We start from the raw sequence: 19,966 nt of genomic DNA, 5'->3' as shown, positions 1-19,966 counted from the left end.
TAATATGTGATTCAATAACAGAAATTCTACTATTCATGAAATCCCAAAGTCAAGGAAAACACTGAATCGTAGTCTTACTCCTCTTTCCTGTACTGATCAGTACCTGCTCTGAGCGCCACTGCTTATAGGACTGGATACTTAGTAAGGCAAACAGGGGGTCTGCCCAGATCAGCAGCATAGACTGATGTCCAGGAAACAATCATGCAGTCGTTAAATTGTAAGGAAGAAGACAGGCTGACAGGTACTGCGTAGATAGAAACTGAGGCCCAGGAGAGCTCAAGGAACAGACCAGGGAGGCAGTCTGCGTGGGTGTCCTCGCTTCTGTCCGCAAGGTCCAGGGGGCGGGGAGCTGGGCCGAGGGCTCCGGGCGCCCTCTCCTGGCGGAACGGCGAAGTGAGGCACGTGACCGGCGGGGCGGGGCCAGCTGGACCGGGCTGAGCGGAACGCGCGCGACTGTGGCTTAGTTTCCGGCCGGAGGCTCTCACCCAGCGCCCCGCGTCCCTGGGGGCGGCGGCGGCGGCGGAGGAGGAGGCTGAGGCTGCGGAGGCAGCTGGGGGGTCCAGAAGTCAACACCATGTCTAGTCTGCACAAGAGCCGGTAAGGGGCCACTGGGGGGCCGACTGGGCCGGCCGCTCCTGGCCGAGCCGCCCTTTCTGCCCCGCGAGCGGGTCGGCGTGTGTGCGGCTAGGAATCGGGGTTCCGGGGCAGAGGGTCTCGGGCGCCCACTTTTTAACCTCATTGCCTGTGGGCCGGAGGAGACGCGCCGCGCAGTCGCCGGGTTGCCCCCCTGCACCCTTCTCTCCTCCCCCCTGGACGCCTTCCCCTGGGTCTTCCTCATCCAGATCTCACATCCCCTTCCCCCTTTCTAGCCCTCTGCCCAGTACTTGTTTCTCCAAATGCGCCCTGTCCCTCTTGGCCTTTTCTTGCTAGAAGTACTAGGAAACCCTGATTCTGCCGTCTGTCTTCTCCCCTCGGCAGAATTCTGAAGCATTGGCTAAATTTTGCTCACTCTTCAGTTTTCCTCCTGGACTTTTTAAACCTTTTGTCCTTGCCTCAGGGCAGGCTCAGAGATCTTGTAATGGTTATGTTTTTGAGCGTGAAGAACTCCGGGCAGATTGCACAGGTCCGTTGTCTGCAGATCAGGTTACTCCGGGTTCCTAGAGTTGGTTGAATTCAGGTAGTGGCCTTGCTGTGGACTGGGCCTGGTCATCAGGAAGTGCCCAGCAAATGCCACTTCACTAAACATTAGAAAGTGCTTACTTAATTTTGTGGTGCTTTTTTGAAAAGCTCTAGAGAAGAATATCTCCCAAGTCTCTTCACTGGCATTCTGTTTCTGGGTTCAGAGGAAGAAGTGGTTTATAGCTTGGAGACTGGTCAGTGTAAGGAAACTGTGGGCTGCAGGCTTGGTGACTAAGTCAGCACCTTGGGGTTTGAGTGTGCTAAATTTGCCTCCTCCTATCCCTTTCTAGGATTGCAGATTTTCAGGATGTCCTGAAGGAGCCTTCAATTGCATTGGAAAAGCTGCGGGAACTCAGTTTTAGTGGTAAGCAGCAACCCTGCACTTTCAGTCCTTCTCTACAACAGTCTTATGGCTAAAGTGGAGGGGAAGGCATCCAAAGCCATACCTGGTCAGTTCTGGGGAGTAGCCTGACTCTTGGGGCCTTCTACAGATTGTGTAGCAGTGTCCTGATCTCAAGAGAAGTTACCCAGAGGACTGGTAGCTACAGTTAAGCCTTAGATAGGGAGGCCTATGTTCCTGGGAGTCACTGGAGAGAATTGAAATGGAAGGATGAAATCTGGTGTGGTGGCTCACACATATGTCCCAGTGACTTGGGAGGCTGAGGCAGGAGGATCACAATTTCAAGACCAGCCTCCCTAACTTAGCAAGGCCCTAGACAACTTAGTGAGACCCTGTCTCAAGATAAAAAATAAAAAGGGCTGGGGATGTAGCTCAGTGATAAATCACCCATGGGTTAAATCACTAGAACCATAAATAAATAAATAAATAAGAAATGGGAGGATGAGAGTGGGGAATTTTTTTTTTTATTGGTTGTTCAAAACATTGCATAGCTCATGACATATCATCTTTCATACATTTGATTCAAGTGGGTTATGAACTCCCATTTTTACCCCAAATAGAAGTTGCAGAATCACATCGGTTACACATCCACATTTTTACATAATGCCATATTAGTGACTGTTGTATTCTGCTACCTTTCCTATCCCCTACTATCCCCCCTCCCCTTCCCTCCCATCTTCGAGAGTGGGGAAATTTTTGAACCTTAGTTTGGCCTTTCCTCACTCCTCAGATGGTTCTGTGGTTGGGAACTTGGTTAGCTAAAGGTGGTTCCAGGTTCTCAGGCTTAGGATCAAAGCTGACTAAGGAGACAGTGAACTTTGGTTAATGGTAAAATTCCAGCCTTGGTACAGTAACAGGAGGTAAAACTTAGCTATGTTTGACTTTGCCCTCTCCAGCATGGTTAATCTTTCAGCATAGAGATCACCTGCTTTTTCCCACCTTTAAAAATATCCCATGGTGGGCTGGGGTTGTGGCTCAAGCTGTAGCGGGCTCGCCTGGCATGCGTGCGGCCCGGGTTCGATCCTCAGCACCACATACCAACAAAGATGTTGTGTCCGCCGAGAACTAAAAAATAAATATTAAAAATTCTCTCTCTCTCTCTCTCTCTCTCTCTCTCTCTCCTCTCTCACTCTCTCTTTAAAAAAAAAAATCCCACGGTCTTCATATAGATTGTCATTGTCCCTGTAAATTTTTTTAAATGATTTTTTAGACATTGATGGACTTTTATTTTATTCATATATTTGTATGTGGTGCTGAGAATTGAACCCAGTGCCTCACACATGCTAGGCAAGTGCTTACCACTGAGCCACAACCCCAGCCCTGTCCCTGTAAATTTGACAGCAAGAAGTATATGCTCATGTCGATTCAGAATCTATAGGGCATTTGCTCATGTTCACAGTATCAGGGAAACCATCACAACATCTGCTCTTGTGAGGTTTCTGACACCATTACAGGAGCAGTTGGACTTTCTGCAATGGGACTTAGGCACCAAAGGGGAGGCAGTCTTGGTGATGGTAAAGAGTTTGGGCTCTAGAGTCAGACCTGTGTTCAGGTCCTTGATTGCTGTGTCTTTCCAGATAAGTTTCCTAATCAGTAAGATAAGAATGAGTCAGGTGTAGTAATGCATACTTGTAATCCTAGCTACTCAGAAAGCTGAGGCAGGAGGATCCTAAGTTTGAGACCAGCCTCAGTAATCTTGCCAGACCCTGTCTCAAAATTAAAAATACAAAGGACTGGGGGGATAGCTCAATGATAAAGTGTCCCAGGTTCAATCCCCAGGACTGGGGAGGGTGCGGGGAGAAAGAGGATGATGATGCTAATCTTTCTTCCTTTCTGGGGGTATAATAAGTGTTACATGAAATGATGTCTGTAAAGTACAAAGTACCTAGCCCCATAGCTTAGTTTGTGTTCCACAAGTGCTTATTGAATACCTTCTGTGTGACAGGCCCTTCTCTAGGTTCTTGTCTTTCTGAGGCTTCCCAGTAGTAGGAGTTACATACACTAAAATATACAAAGTAGCCAGGTGTGGTGATGCATGCCTGTTTACAGGAGGCTCACAAGTTTGAGGTCAGCCTGGGCAACTTAAAGAGATTTTGTCTCAAAAAGTGAAAAGGACTGGGGGTGGGGGGTTGGGGCTGGGGATGTGGCTCAAGCGGTAGCGTGCTCGCCTGGCGTGCGTGCGACCCGGGTTCGATCCTCAGCACCACATACCAACAAAAGATGTTGTGTCCGCCAAGAACTAAAAAATAAATATTTAAAAAAAAAAAAAAAAAAAAAAAGAAAAGGACTGGGGGTGTAACTTATTGGTAAAGTACCCCTGGGTTCAATTTCTAATATCAGAACTAAAAACCAAATTACATAATTTCAGTTGTGATGGATGCTATGAGGAAGTCACAGAGCCATTGTTGTTTATATATAACGATTTGAGTGGGTAGAGTTAGTGCTTGGTAGTGGCTCCCCTGAGGAAGAAAGATCAAGGATGAGAAGGTGTCTTCCTTAAAAGAGCATCCCAGACAGGGATCTCTGGGCCGAGGGCTGGGGCCATGGACAGAAACTGGAGAGTGAGCGTCCAGCTTAGTGATCTTGTGGACAGTGATTCTTGAAGAAGTACTTCTTGCCCACTCTGTTCCCTGCCAACTGGCTCCAAGGTGGATGGCTGGGGGGTCTGGGAATCTGGCCTGGGGTGACCTTTGCCTGCTGTGTCCACAGGCATCCCCTGTGAGGGCGGACTGCGGTGCCTCTGCTGGAAGGTGGGTGTGCCTGGGGTGGGGCTACTGCTCTGCTCAGAGTCCCTGGGTTCCTGCATGGGCTATCCCCACCCTTGGCCCCTTCCTCCTATTCTGCACCTTTCCTTGCTTGTCTGAGGAAGCTTTTCTGGGAAGTTCTGGGTTTCCTGTCCTTGGCATCTCCTCCAGCATCGCCTTGGGGAAGATTCACTTTGTAATGCCAGTAAAGGCCCTTTCTTCTGGCACATATGGCACAGCCAAAGTGGTGCTTACTGGGACAAAACAAAGGCTGTATTGTGCCTGAAACTGTTAGCAGACATGTTGGTGGAAGCTCAGTATCCTGGTTTCCAGCCCCTTTGAGCACCTTGTTTTATTATGATTTGGAAGAATCAATGTGAGGAAAAGCAGAGGAAAAGGTACTTAGGGGTAAAGGAGGAAGAGGCAGTGGGGAGGAAAGGGAGGCTCAGGTCTGCGTTCCTGGGTAGTCATCTGATCTGTTCTGGGCTTTGTGAAGACTTTGTTTTGGGGGCTGGGGATATAGCTCAGTTGGTAGAGTGCTTGTCTTGTGTGTACAAGGCACTGGGTTCCATCCCCATACCACCAAAAAAGAAAAAAAAAACCTTTCTTTTTTTGTGTGGTGCTGGGGATGGAACCCAAGGCATCGCACATGCTAGGAAGTGCTCTGCCACTGAGCCACTTCTCCAGCCCATTCATGAGGCCTTTTTTGAGGCTCATCTGCTTCTATCTGCTGTTCAGGCTTGGGACAGGAGTCCTCAGAGCTGTGCCCCTCTTTGCAGATCTTGTTGAACTACCTCCCCCTGGAGAGAGCTGCATGGACTTCCATCCTGGCCAAGCAGAGGTAGGACCCATGAAAGGGTAACGACGCTAGGGATTTTGATCAGAGAGGACTAGCATTGCCAAGATTGTCCTGCTTCCTCTACTGCTTCTCTGGTCTGGGCTCCCTGGGCAAGACCTTCAGGCGTCATCCCTCTCTCCTCTTCTCTCCTGCAGGGAGCTATATTCTCAGTTCCTGAGGGAAATGATCATACAGCCTGGCATTGCCAAGGCCAACATGGGTGTATCCAGGGAGGATGTGACCTTTGAGGACCATGTGAGTAGGGGTTGGCAACAGGGACTGAGGCTGTTTAATGGGGTGGGGAGGGGATTTGGAGCCATGAAGATCTTCCTTGTCAGAGGATAAATGCAGCCTGGCCTGGGTCCCCTCTGGCCTTGCCAATTCCTCCTCTCTGCATTGTGTTGCCAGCCTGACAGGTATTGTCTCTCCCTGCCCAACCAAATGGCCTGGCCTAGTCAGTAACATAGACAAGAACCAGTATCCCCAAGAGTGCTGTCGGTGCAGCCCTGCGCCCGTTGCTGCAGCTCAGCCCTCATTCCGATTTTTTGAGGAGGGTCCTGTGATTGCTTGGTTGAAGGAAGCAGAGCAGGGCAGAAGTGAGGGTAAGCTGCATGTCTGGCCTGGAGGAAGCTCCGTTCTCCAATACTGAGCTGCTTCCTGGGTGCTTCATAGTGCAGAAATTGCAGATGGCCTGGTCTTGGGCCTATCCTCCAAGGGAGGAAGTTGATAGCTCAGAGGAGTAAATGAAATTTAAAGAAGCCTAATGATCCAACATTCATTCATTCATTCAACCATGCAGCAGACCTTTAGGAGCACCTGTTGAATGCAGAGTTCTGCAACTGGGGTGGTGGACAGAAATAACAGTCTCTGCCAAGCAGAGATGACCACAGGTTCACTGGCAGCTGTGCAGTTTGAACATGCTCTGAGGCCTGTGCTCTGACCTCTTAGTGGTTCTCAGGCTGCTGCCTGGCCACAACTGAGGCTGTGGAGGATTGTGAGGCCACTGCTCAGGTCTTCAGGCTGGGACCTCCCTGACTGGGCCTTGGACGGAGCAGCTGCTTGTCTCCCACAGCCCCTCAACCCCAGCCCCGACAGCCGGTGGAACACGTACTTCAAGGACAACGAGGTACTGCTGCAGATCGACAAAGATGTCCGGTAAGAGGCATGTAGAGGCTGGCAGCTGGCTTAGCAGCCTTCCAAGGGTTTCTTTTGTTTTGTGCTTTCCCTTTTTTTTTTTTTTTTTTGTAGTATGGGGATTGAGTCCAGAGAAACTCAACCACTGAGCTATACCCCTAGCTCTTTTTATTTTTTATTTTGAGACAGGGTCTCACTGAGTTGCTGAGTCTAGACTTCACCTTGCAGTTCTCCTGCCTTAGTCTCCTGAGTGGCTTGAATCACTGGTGTGTGCCACCACACCCAGGCCTTTCCTTGTCCACCCTCGCCCTCAGGGTGGGAATTTGAGGAGCTGCTGGCGTACTTTCCCTTGGGTGGGTCCAGGCTGTGGGCACAAGGGGGTGGGCATCTGTGCCTATGTGCACTGGCTCTCCTTATCCATGCCTGGTTTCATTTGTACCCAGGTGTTTGGGGATTCGTCATTCATTCCATAATTATTGAGCCCTTCCTGAGGGTCAGGCTCAGGGTTATACTCAGGATTGAGCACTGAATAAATAGGCAGATACAGCTCCTGTTCATAGAAGGAGCTTTGAAGCTAGAGGGGAAGATGTCCAGGCAGACTTTTCATCCAATTAGATGGTACGTGCCATTAGCACCTGTGAGTGCTCTGAGGGAGAAGCTGGAGCTTGGGGCTTTGGGGAAGCCTTGTCTGAGAGAGCAGTGTTCCAGCAGAGATTCAGGGAGTGGGGACCTCGGGGAGAGAGTGTGAGAGAGGACATTGTAGGCTGAAGCTTCCTGGGGGGGGCCTTGAGAGCCCATGGAGCTGGGCACATCTGAGGAGTCATGCCAAGGCTATTGTGGGAGGCAGGGACGACCTCAGACTTGGTCCCAAGGTCACGGGGTAGTTGTGGTACGGAGGTTTTAAGAAGGGAATGACAAGTTCAGGCATGTATTTTTAAAAAATTGTGAGCTACAATGTGTTTGCATTTTTCACTTGATGAAGAAACGTGGGAAGGCTGTCTCTGCTATGCTCTTGGGCTGGGGAGTCTGGCAGTGTGTGGAATCTCCCAGGAGGCTAGGGGAGGGGTGGAAGGGAGGTTTATCTTGGAGCAGTGGGGTGGTCAAGCACTCTGGAGTCTCTTTGTCTAGTTTCCATTACAGCTTTGCTGATTGTTACTTGGTGACCTTGAGCAAGTGATTTAGGCTCTCTGAACATTACTTATCTGTGAAGGAGGGAGATGGATCAGGTTCAGAACATTGAGGGGGCCTGGGAGCACCACAGAGAAATAAGAGTGTTATGCTGGTCTTAGCACAGCTGAGAGGGTCCCTTAGAAACATTAGATCAGCCATTTGAGAAGGTCCCAGGAGCCCGTTCCCTTCACAGTAGCCTGCCTGAGTCCTCTCCTGGTCAGACACGACAGTCTCTGTCCTGCACAGTGACCCGTCAGTATTTCCAAAGGACAGCTCTTGGATCCCCACATTAGTCTATTCTGACACAGGCTAGGTGTGCCTTCCTTCAGTGCCTGTGTGAGTAGGGGTTAGGGGTAAAAAAGACAGCAGGGGTCTTCCAGTTTCTGAGAGGAGGCAGATGTTCAACAGATACATCATTGCAAACACTGTGAATGCTGTGAAGGAACGGGGAAAAAAAACCAGCGCTCTTGAGAGAGTAAGAGGGGCCCTTATTTTAGAGGAGGTGATTCAGCATGAGACTGGAAGGAAGAGGAAGGACGGGAGGCCCAGAGCTGTTGGAAGAACCTCCTGGGCTGAGGGACAGCTTGTGAGAATGGCCCACGGCTTGGGAAGAAGGTTGTGATGGGGTGAAGTCAGGAGGAAGGTCCTGCTTCTGTCACCCTTAGTGATACCCCTCTGAGCAAGAAAGGGTCTCTTGTCTTTGTTCTTAGGCTGACAATACTGTACCCTCAGGTGTTCTAATGGCCAGGTTAAGAGCTGCATTTTGTGGTTCTGGGGAGGAACAGGAGTTCTGCTCACACTGTGGGTAATTGTAGTATGTTGTTCCATGTTTCTCGAAAGCAGATTTGTAATGTAGCATGCATAAGAAGTCTGAAAAAGCCAGACACAGTGGTGCACATGTCTAGTAATACCAGCTACTCGGGGGACTAAGGCAAGAAGATAACAAATTTGAGGCCAGCCTCTTGTCTAAAATAAAATTTGAAAAAGCTGGGGATGTAGCTCAATGGTTGAGCACCTGGTTCAATCTCTAGTACTGCAAAAAAGAGAAAAGTTAGGTTGTATGACCATAAAGACACTTTAAAATATATATATTGGGGCTGGGGATACAGCTCAGTTTGTAGAGTGCTTGTCTCACATGCACAAGGCTCTGGGTTCAATCCACAGTGCAACACACACACACAAAGGTGTATGTGTCTGTAAAAAGGTTATATGTATCTTTTTACAAATGCATACCAAAATGGGTATATCAACATGTGTAGTGGACTTGCTTTTTTTTTTTTTAAAGAATTTTTTAATATTTATTTTTTAGTTTTCGGCAGACACAACATCTTTGTTTGTATGTGGTGCTGAGGATCGAACCCAGGCTGCACGCATGCCAGGCGAGCGTGCTACTGCTTGAGCCACATCCCCAGCCCAGACTTGCTTTTTTTTAATATTTATTTTATAGTTGTAGTTGGACACAATACCTTTATTTCACTCATTTATTTTTTACGTGGTGCTAAGGATTGAACCCAGTACCTTGCGCGTGCAAGAAGAGCACTCTACTGCTGAGCCACAACTCCAGCCCCAGACTTGCTTTTTAAAAAAACATTTTTTTAGATAAAATGTTATAATTTTATTTATTTATTTATTTATTTTTTTTTTTTAAATATATATATATATATATATTTTAATATTTATTTTTTTAGTATCGGCAGACACAACATCTTTGTTTGTATGTGGTGCTGTGGATCCAACCCGGGCCCCACGCACGCCAGGCGAGCGCGCTACCGCTTGAGCCACCGCTTGAGAGAGAGAGAGAGAGAGAGAGAGAGAGAGAGAGAGAGAGAGAGAGAATTTTTAATATTTATTTTTTAGTTCTCGGCGGACACATCTTTATTGGTATGTGGTGCTGAGGATCGAACCAGGGCCGCACGCATGCCAGGCGAGCGCGCTACCGCTTGAGCCACACCCCCAGCCCCAAAATGTTATAATTTTATAGCAAACAAAATTGGGGTCAGGCACAGTGGCACATGCCTATAATCCCAGCAACTCAGGAGGCTGAGGCAGGAGGATCACAAATTCTAGGCCAGCTTCAGCAACTTAGTGAAGCCCTAGGTAACTTAGTGAGATCCTGTCTCAAAATAAAAAGTAAAAAGGGCTGGGGATGTGGCTCAGTCCCCCTGGGTTCAGTCTCCAGTATCAAAACAATAGCAACAAAAAATGTCCTGGGAATGCTGGGCCCCTGGCAGCAGGTTCTATTGGAATGGCCACAGGAGCAGCATGCTCTCCTGTTCCTTCTTTTTTTTTTTTAATTTATTTTTTAAAAAATATTTATTTTTTAGTTGTAGTTGGATACAGTATCTTTAATTAATTTACTTATTTTTATGTGGTGCTGAGGATCCAACCCAGGGCCTTGCCTTGCCCGGTAGGCGAGTGCTCTACCGCTGAGCCACAACCCTAGCCCCCACTATTTTTTCTTTATTTAAAAATTGTTTTTCTGTAGTTACAGATGGACAGAATGCCTTTATTTTATTTGTTTATTTTTATGTGATGCTGAGGATCGAACCCAGTGCCTCATGCATGCTAGGCAAGCATTCTGCCACTGAGCCACAACCCCAGCCCTCTCCTGTTCCCTCTTGACAGGAGGTTGTGCCCAGACATATCCTTCTTCCAGAGGGCCACTGAATACCCCTGTCTCCTCATCCTGGACCCTCAAAATGAGTTTGAGACCCTTCGTAAGCGGGTGGAACAGACAACACTGAAATCCCAGACAGTGGCCCGGAACCGGAGCGGGGTCACAAATGTGAGTACTCACTGGGGCTCCCAAACTCCTCTGACATCCTTTCCCTTCCTGTTTCCCTTGGACCACTAGCCACAGTGGGCCCATGACCATCTGCCCTGATAGTCACCTAAAGTAACCTTGGTCCTGCCAGACCCGCTTCTGGGTGCTTTCTGAAGCTCAGTTTTCTCCAAAAAGTGGCTCGTTGCATATGAACTGGGCTTCTGGCTGGCAGTGAAGGGTCTGATGCCAATGATCAGACCCCATTTCTAGTCTTAGGTGGAGAGGAGTGACAGTAGTCACAGATGTGAGAAAGTGTGACAGGAGCAGGGCTGGGGTGGTGGGAACTGATTAGGGCTGGTGTCAAGAGAAGCCTTCTCTGAGGAAGTGACTTTTAAGCTGAGGCTGGAAAGATGGAGGAGAAAGTGTTCAGGTGGACAGGAGGGCTTGTGTTCAAGGAGAAAGCATGGTGTTCAAGGAATGGCGGGGTCCTGTGTGGCTAGAGGCAGAGAGTGAGGCGAGAGAGAAGGTGCTGGAGGATGCAGGAAAGGTCAGGGTGGCGATGCCACACAGGGTCTTAGTTTAGGGGCTGGGAGCCCTGCAGCATGCTGAACAGGAGGTGAGCAAGAGATCTGCTTTGGTGACGGAGAGCTGTGGGTGCTGGGAGCTGTTTGCTGTCATCCCAGCAAGAGTGGAAGGGGCTGGGCTGAGCTGGGCTGGGCAGGAATAGATCTCAGAGACTCAGGAGGCCAAATTAACAGAATTTATACTGAAACAGCCATGCTGAGGTTTGAACCCCAGAATCTGACAGATTGTGGTCACTGAGAAGCTGCTTGTAGCTAAACAAGTGCATTGCCTCTTCCTCCAGTTATAGTCATACTTCAGTACTCAGAGCTGTGGCTTTTCTCCAAAACCTGTCACTGTCCTCCGTCAGTGGAAAAACCCTCCTTTGGGGCCCGGAATTGTGGCTTAGTGGTAAAGCGCTTGCCTAGCATGTGTGAGGCACTGGGTTTGATCCTCAGCACCACATAAAATAAATAAATAAAAATTAAAGTTTAAAAAAATCCTTCTCTGTAACCTTAAAAAGCTAAAAATGGTTACAACCATAGAAGCTTGTGTTCCCCTAGGGACTGATTTTGATAGAAGAACTGATGAGCGAGGCCAAAGCCAGGTGATCCAGGTTCCATGTGCCTATGATAGGGTTGGGATCTGGCAGAATCTTGTGAGGGGCCAGAGGCTTGATTAAGTGCCCATGTGACTCACTTTGTAAGCAGCCTCCTTGCCTGGCTGCTGATTTCCTGGCTGAAGGGACATGCTCCAGTCACTCCTTTCACTGTCATAAGCAGGGTTTGAGAGCTGAGCCTTAAACATTTTAACTTTTGGACCTGGTCCTGGTGGCAGAGCTCCTCCCTCCTATAGCTTCATCCCTAGGCCTCTGGCTGGGCATGAGAGTTAAGGTTGACCAGCTGTGTGACTCTGGCCAAATGATTCCAGGCTCTTGTTCTGGGCATCTCTTTCCTGTTCCCCAGACCGGACATAGTCATTTCTGCCCTGCCTGGCTGGGGGATTGCCAGGAAGGTGCAACAAGGTCATGGCAGTGCCAATTCTTGGAAAGCTGGGGAGCGCTGAGCATCCTCAAGACGCAGCCTGTCCTGGAGGCCTGGCCTGCAGAGAGTGAGCCAGTGTAAGGTCAAGTCTCAGGAGCACCGCTTAATGGGAGACATTTGATGAGTGGTTGAAGATTTCTGAGCCTCAGTTTCCTCATGTTGAAAATGATGTTGAAGGAAGATTCTAGTCAATAAGGAGATGAAATGGAGGAAGAACATATAGCACTGTCTGGCACAGAGAAGACTGAGTGAGTGTTACCGAGGTATGCAGCCTGCGTGTATGTGCATACCTATGTGTGTTGATAGTGGAAGGAGTTTCATATGCCTGGATCACTGTGCTTCCTGGTGGCTTCATGTATGGGCTCTGCCTGGGTTCTCTCCTGTAGGCCCCACCCTGGAGCTTCTGATTGAGCAGGTGCAAGGCAGAGCCTGGGCATCACAAATTCTCTAGGGATCCTGTATTGGGGACCCTGGGTCTCTGGCATGAGTCTTTAGTGGGATCATCCCTCTGTCTTCCAACCTTTCCTGTTGAAGATTTGCAGACATGCAGAGGTGTTGAATAGAGGGTGTGATGCACGCCTGTGTGCTTCCTGAGCACAGCAGTACTTGGCCTTTCCTCATGTTGCTTTACCTGTGTGTGCATTCTAGAAAGAGTTGCAGGAACCTGACCCATACCGCAGATATCTCAGTAGGCCTCCCAAAGAAAAGGGCCTCCTCCTACCTACTGCTAGAGGGTTCATTCCAAAGTCTCACTGATACCCAGTCCACTTGCAGTTGAGAGCAACCTGGTGTCCTCTCTTGTGTCTGGAGTAATTCTGTTGTTCTATTCCAAACCAGGATCCAAGCAAGACTTATGCCTTGTATTATTACTGATTATCATTTTGCAGTACTGTGGATGAAACCCAGAGTATCGTGCATGCTGGGCACATGCTGCATCATCAAGCTCCACCCACTGCTCCTTGCCTTGGGATGTTTTGTTTCTTTAGTCCCATGACTTGGAACAGCTCCCCCCACCCCCACCAGCTTACTCTTTGAAGAGTCTTGGCCAGTCATCTGTTTTTGATGTATATGTATTTATATTTAAAGTTAAAATGTAACTTATGTGATGTTAATGCACAAATTTTAAATGCACAACCAGATTTCTTTTTTATGGTTACATTTGTGTAACTACCAATTGATCAAGATGTGGAATGTGCCCATCGTCCAGCAAGTTCCTCCTTGTTCCTTCCCCATTAGTACCCCTCACCTCAGAGAGGTAACTGCTTCTCTGGTACTTAGCACCAAAAATTAGATTTTAACCCAAGTGTTTTGTAGAACGTCTCATATTCTGGTCTTGCCTGCTTGATCCTTGTGGTGGTGTTTGATCCGTTCTTCCAATGGCCTATCTTTCCCATGAGCTGGAAATAAAATATGGGCCAAATGGCAAACCTTATCCTTCTGAGCTGACCCCTCCCTCCTCTTCTCCCCAGATGAGCTCCCCCCATAAGAACTCTGTGCCGCCATCCCTGGATGAGTACGAGGTGCTGCCCAATGGCTGTGAGGCCCACTGGGAGGTGGTGGAGCGCATTCTGTTCATCTATGCCAAGCTCAACCCTGGCATCGCTTACGTGCAGGGCATGAATGAGATTGTGGGGCCCCTCTACTACACCTTTGCCACGGATCCCAACAGCGAATGGAAAGGTAGACTGACTCTTGGCTGCCCACATCCCATTGCTGGCTCTCTAGAAAAGGGACCAAGGCAAGCTAGGCCAATGGGCCAGAGCAGGCTGAGAAGCCATGTCCCCGCTTGGGCCTCCATTTTCTGTCAAATGAAGGGTTGGCTGGGATCATCTTTAGGAGCCTTTCCAACTCTGCCTTCTAGAATATTGATGTTTACTGACATCTTGATACTTACAACTTAATTTCTGGTTAAGAAAATAAGACATGGAATATATATGTGGAAAGATGAATGGTAAGATTTAAATAATGATTTGAATACTGTCGTTAGGAGGGCATGTAATAAATTGCTGAGTGGACAGTATTGCCAGAAGATGTGAGAAGAAAGTGGTAATGTCCTTAGGTGGGGTGGACAGTGGCCAAGGACAGAGGAAGGACTCATCCCAACCATGAAGGTGTCACCTTGGTGAGGCTTAGAGGTTGGGGTGATGTCCTGGGATGAGAGATCACTTTGGACTTGAGAGCACCTCTCTCCCCACACACCTGCTCACACCCTGTGTCTCTCCCAGAGCACGCTGAGGCAGACACCTTCTTCTGCTTCACCAACCTCATGGCCGAGATCCGGGACAACTTCATCAAGAGCCTGGATGACTCGCAGTGTGGTATCACCTACAAGATGGAAAAGGTGTACTCCACCTTGAAGGATAAAGATGTGGAACTCTATCTAAAACTGGTGAGGTCCCCCTGGATCACATAGGCCAGGGAAGACAGGTGGAAAGGGGTGGAGGTTCCTGAGTACCCTCAATTCCACCATGCGACCAGCGCACTGGTTTCATTAATGAGGTTCTTGGCATAAAAGTTAACTAGTGAGGGCTGGGGATGTGGCTCAAGCGGTAGCGCGCTCGCCTGGCATGCGTGTGGCCCGGGTTCGATCCTCAGCACCACATACAAACAAAGATGTTGTGTCAGCCGAAAACTAAAAAATAAATATGAAAAATTCTCTCTCTCTCTCTCTCTCTCTCTCTTTCTCTCTTTCTCTCTCTCTCTCTCTCTCACCTCTCTCTTTAAAAAAAAAAAAAAAAAGTTAACTAGTGAGATTGAAATAAACACACAGACTCAGTTACCTTTTTCTATGACCAGGTCGGAGACGGCTCCCCCCTCTGGCTCCCACCTCAAACCACCCGGTAGGGCAGCAAGGATTACTCAGGACTAGCAGGAGAGAGAGAGAGAGAGAGAGAGAGAGCACGCCAGGGAGTAGCCTTTTATTGGGGAACAAGAAATTCAGGGGAGAATTCCATCCAATGAAGGTTGAGGGGGGCCGCACTCCAAGGTCAGGGTCTGTGATTGGCCCCCGGGGTCAGTGGTCAGTCACACCCCCACACGGACAGGCTCTCGCACCAGGAGAGGGCCGGGAAAGCTCCGACACAGTTTAGCCAGAGCGCCTCCGACCCAAACCGGGAGTTGCCCAGTCACATGTGAGAATGGCTCCCCACAGAAAGGGGTGGAGGTTCCTGAGTGCCCTGGCTCCAGGTGAGGTCTGGCTTGAGTCTGGGGGTTGAAAGTGGCTGCTGCTGCTGCTGGGGAACAGTGGCACACATGCTTGGGGTGCTGGCCTCTGTCCTGGGGGTGCTGGCCCATGTGCTAAGGAATGCTGACCCACATGCTGAGGCAGGTGGGGGAGGCCAGGCCCAGATAGCAGGAGCCCGGCAGGCTGGGAGGGAGGGGGAGTTGAGAACAGTGCCCTGGGTGCCAGGCACAGTACACCGAGGTAGTGAGGTCTGAGTGAGTTAGAAAGCATTAACTTCATTAAAAAAAAAAAAAAAAACAACTATGATGGCGTGACCTGTGTATTTCAAAAAGCAGTTCAGTAAAAAGAAGATATACTTATATGTAAATGAAATAGTTTTGTGAAAAAAAATATAATACAGATTGCCATTTTTGCTATTTAATAGCAAGCTTTTTTTTCAGTTAATAATATTCTTTGGGGCACACCTGTAATCCCTTCTAAATGGGAAGGCTGAGGCAGGGGGCTGCAAGTTCAAGGCTAGCCTTGGCAGCTTAGATCCTGTCTCAAAATAGAAAGAGATGTGACTCCGTAATGTGTCCCTGGGCTCCATACTTAGTACCAAAATAATAAATATTATTCATTGTGGCTGATGAGAGAGTTCATCTCTCAAAGGGAGTAAGTGCCTTAGTGTTGTTGTGTGGACTGCATGTGCATACTCTTTGAAGAGTCTTGGCCAGGCTTGTGCTAAGTGTGCAGTGGTGGTTGCTGTGTGTGGCCACAGTCCAGGGTGATAATTTGCACAGTGTTTTAAAAGACTTGGAGCCATCGATTATACATCTGAGAGCTTAGAGAAGTTGATGTTTCTGGATTCTCTTGGAAAATTAGAAGATCTATCTACATTGGTGGGTGGCAAGAAGCAGCTGCACCTAACAGCAAGGTTCCCTAGACAACTCAGCGCCCCTCCCCTGCTGCCCCTGGCACCCAGCCCGCTGCATCCTTAACCTGGAGACCTGGCCTGCTGCCCCCTAGAGTTCACCCCCTAGGCTCATGCTAGTATGCGGCAGTCAGCCAACACGGATGCTTGTCTCAACCCACCGCTGTCTCCCCAGCAAGAGCAGAATATCAAGCCCCAGTTCTTTGCCTTCCGCTGGCTGACGCTGCTGCTGTCCCAGGAGTTCTTGCTGCCTGATGTCATCCGTATCTGGGACTCCCTCTTTGCTGATGACAACCGCTTTGACTTCCTTCTCCTCGTCTGCTGTGCCATGCTCATGTGAGTGTGGCCATGACCTGGCCAGTTCCTGGGAACAGACAGAGGGGAGGCCTCTGCCTGGAGGGTGGGCAGGGGCTGCCCTCTCATGACCAGAGCAAGCCTCTTGGTGAGCACCAAGTCAGATGCTGTGGGTGGTGAGGGAGAGGTGGGAGGCTCAGGCTGGGCTTGTGTTTGGGCTGCCCAGGGACCAGAACCTTGGCTACTTGTTTTCCTTAGACTGATCCGGGAGCAGTTGTTGGAAGGCGACTTCACCATCAACATGAGGCTCCTGCAGGTAATGCAAGTTGGAAGGGAGCCTGGTCTCAGCCATGAGGCAGGCACTTGCGAAGTACCCATGCAGTGCTGGTTGCCATGCAGGCAGGGATCAGGGACAGGAGAGTGTAGTGGTGGGTCAGGGTCCAGACTCCTGAGTCATAGTCCCTGCCCAGCACTGACCTCAAGTGTGGTGTGGCCCTTAAATTAATGACTTGGCCTCTAAACCACATGTTCTCCATAAATTAGTCACACCTGGGATACAGCAGGTGCCCAGCACATAGCTCAGACCTGGGGACATGTGGAGCATGGTGATTAAGGATGTGGGCTTGAGGGCCAGACAGCTTTTGGTTCACATCTTGTTTGCTGTGTCTTCATGTGACCTGAGACAAGTGACAACCTCCTTAGGCTTCAGTGTCTTTGCCAGTGCCTGGCCTAGGTTTGGTTTTTAATAATGTCCTTAACTAGATCTGTAAAGCTGGCAGGATCACAACAGCTCTGTTGCTGCTGAAGGGACTTGGAGCTGATGCCCACACAGCCAGCAGCCCAGCCCCAGCCCACTCAGTGCGAGTGAAACTCGGGGTTCCGTGTCAGGAGGTGGGAGAGGGGAGATTGGACAGTCCTGTCCTGAGGAACGGCTGTGAGACCTTTGGGTTGTCATGACTGGCTTGGTTAAATTCATGGGTGTAGCCTTGGCAACAAGCAGAGCTTGGGGCAGGATGCATAGGGTGTCTGGTCTTCTGTGGTCCCTGCCCTTGAGGTCCATAGCATGGTGACAGGTCCCAGTGGGAAGGGTGTGGGTGTGGCCGAGGTGGCAAGGGCAGCTCTTCAGGGGCACATTGTTGCCTTTCCCATGTCCAGGATTACCCCATCACAGATGTCTGCCAGATCCTACAGAAAGCCAAGGAACTCCAAGACTCAAAGTAGCCTGACAGCAAGAGGCCCAGATTAGGGAGAACAGCCACGTGTCCTCTGTCCTCTGGCTCCTGGGATGTGCAGCGTCCTGAGGGAAAGCAGCAGGTCTTCTGACCTGCTCTCACAACCCAGGCCGCTCCCACGTGGGCGCACTGTGCTGTGCTGCTTCCCGGCCACCAAGCCCTGGTACCTTCTTTGCTCTTCAGCTCTGGGACCCTCTGCCCAAGCTGCTGAGCAGGAATGGAGCTCCTGAACTTGTTTCTCTGTTGGGGACACAGGATCCTGGCAAGGGACCCTCCCTGCCTCTGCTCTGTTGCTCTCCATCCTTTCCTGCTTCCAGTTTCCTCCTGGGTGCTGGTTGGGGAGGTGCTTGGCAAATGGGCCAGAAACCACTTCTGGGGTTGGTGCTTAGGCTTCTCTGAGAGGAAAGTGACACCAGAGGAGCTAAGCAACTGCCAGGCTGGGGCCACCCCTTGTCTCCCACTGAGTGTGTGTGTCTCCTCACAGCCACCAATGGTGTATGTGTCCCAGAATCCCCCAGGTGTCCTGACTCTGTGTGTACATGCATTTGGAGGTGGGGAGGGTGTCTTGGAGCCCCTCCAGGTCTCCCTGCTTCCCCTTCTCTGTTTCTCTCCTCCCTCTGCTTTGTTCCTAGAGGTGTGTGTGATACTCTGTTCCTCTCCCATTACTGTTTCTCTGCCCTTTTCCTTGGGGTGCCTTATCCTGAGCCTCTCCCCACCTCCACTCCATGAAACCTGGAGACAGAATGAGGAGTCCGACTCAGCAAAGTCCCTGATGGTCAACCTTGGCCTTGGTCATCCCCCAACCTGAGGCTCCCAGTTCCCCCAGACTGGGAAGGAGTCCACAGTGCCTCACTGGAGGGATCTGATCCTGCTCTCCAGAACAGAAATCTTAGAAACCAAAAGTAGCTGAGAAATGGTGGCCCATGTTTTCTCTTGCCCCTGTTTTCTACCCAGGAATGGAGGCGGGAGAAGGAGCCCAGGTGTTTGCAAGAAGTTCCCCCAAAGGTCCTCCTGTCTCAAAGGAAAAGGACATTAAGGTGGCTGTGAACAGGGGTTGGCATCCAAGTGCTTCAGAAATGTTGTCATCCTCTTGACTTCCAGCCAGGTCCCAACCCAGGGGTGTACACAAGTCCCAACCCAGGGGTGTACACAAGTCCCATAAAGGGCATTTGGGACCCGATGAAGCCTCCCTGGGTCCTGGTGTAGCTGGACATATAGATTGGATCCTGTCAGTGTCAGGGGGCCATGTCTGCACCTTGGTGTGTCCTCCACACACCAAGGAAGGTGCTGGCCCTCCCCCTCTAGTCACCTGCTTGGGATGTTCCCAGGACTTGGGGCAGGAGTTTCCTGAGCAGGAGCCACTGACTGCTCCCAGTTCTGCAAGGAGTGGGTTGTGTTCTGACCACATCCCTTCCCAGCTTTTGAGAAGGGCTGGTGGTCTGGATCTGGAAGGCTGGGCAGAGCAAGGGTCCTCACCCTCTCCCCAGGCTGGCCAGGAGCTGGCCCAAGCAGCCCCCAAAGCTTTGCTGAGTCTGGCAGGCAGGGCCTCCTGCTTCCCTGAGGCCGCTCTGTGGGCCCAGGGTCTCCTCCCCAGGTTTTTGCCTTGGGGGCTGCCAGGGCTGCTGCACTTGCCTCTTTGCCGCCTTCTCTCCCGTCACAGTCCTGGAGATTCTTTCCTATTTATTCTGATTCTTGGCTATTTATTGTAGGTTGGCAAGTGCTTTGGGGTGGGGTTGGGGCTGGGAAGATAGGAGTCGGAAGCCTAGTCTTTTTGTTTCTCAAGATCAACATTGACATCTTCCCCTGCTTCTGGGTCCTTCTGGATTTCCATCAGGTCCTGGCTGGGATGGCTGAGAACTGGAGTTGAGTGTAGGGAAACCAGATAGCTGGTGTCCATGCCAGATTCAGAGACCCCGGAAATGGGGCAGAGACATACTCTTGCCAGGCTGGCCACCCTTCACCCAGAACTTGTCAGCTTTAGTTCCACCCCAGCTTTGCCCCCGTCACAACTTGAGGCTTGGGCCACTGCCTGGGACCCAGCAGACACTGCCCAGGACACCTGATGCATTCCCTCCTACTTGTCCCTGGCTTCCTTCCTGGGACCATACTACTTGAATCACTGCATCTGATTTTCCTCAGTGGGAAAGCTGAGTCCAGTGCCCTCCTTGTCCTTCAGATGAAGGTCAAGAGCCCAGGGACATGTCTTGGTTAAGCTGAACTCCCCAGAGGGATACTGTCTGAGGAAGGGACCTACCCTTGATGCCTCCTCTCCAGATTCTCAAGGGAGATCCAGAGTCAGAGTGCCTGAGGCTTCTACTGGGAAGCCGCCCCAGGACCTTGGTCACTACAGCTTAAGCTGTGAGTACAGAAGGTCTCAGTCCAGAGGGTCAGAGTGGTAATCTGCTTTTTTTTTTTTTTTATGTGTTTTGTTCTTTGAATCAGTGCTGTTGATGATGAGTTGTCTTTAATAAATCATGTGTTCTTTACAGTGGGCATTGGTGCTTGATGGG

General features: G+C 50.1%; 1 protein-coding gene across 3 annotated transcripts; it reads left to right on the top strand.

Annotated features, from left to right (window-relative positions):
* Window positions 1-437: 437 nt before the first annotated feature.
* Window positions 438-18,486, top strand: TBC1D13 (TBC1 domain family member 13). 3 transcript variants are annotated; one of them, XM_081279359.1, is made up of 12 exons: window positions 438-597; window positions 1,470-1,543; window positions 4,289-4,329; window positions 5,103-5,164; window positions 5,317-5,416; window positions 6,234-6,316; window positions 10,091-10,250; window positions 13,303-13,513; window positions 14,059-14,222; window positions 16,106-16,266; window positions 16,483-16,540; window positions 17,380-18,486. In XM_081279359.1, the coding sequence occupies exons 1-12, from the start codon at window positions 575-577 to the stop codon at window positions 17,443-17,445; spliced, it is 1,203 nt and encodes a 400-aa protein (XP_081135485.1). In that variant the 5' UTR covers window positions 438-574; the 3' UTR covers window positions 17,446-18,486. The 3 variants fall into 3 exon arrangements, with proteins under 3 accessions (XP_081135485.1, XP_081135486.1, XP_081135487.1); XM_081279360.1 differs by lacking the exon at window positions 4,289-4,329 and having other exon boundaries at window positions 532-597; XM_081279361.1 differs by lacking the exon at window positions 438-597 and having other exon boundaries at window positions 5,062-5,164.
* Window positions 18,487-19,966: the final 1,480 nt, after the last annotated feature.

This window comes from Spermophilus citellus, assembly GCF_964194105.1.
Source record: "Spermophilus citellus genome assembly, chromosome: 2".
NCBI lineage: Eukaryota > Metazoa > Chordata > Mammalia > Rodentia > Sciuridae > Spermophilus > Spermophilus citellus.
This window is presented reverse-complemented; position numbering and strand designations above follow the sequence as displayed.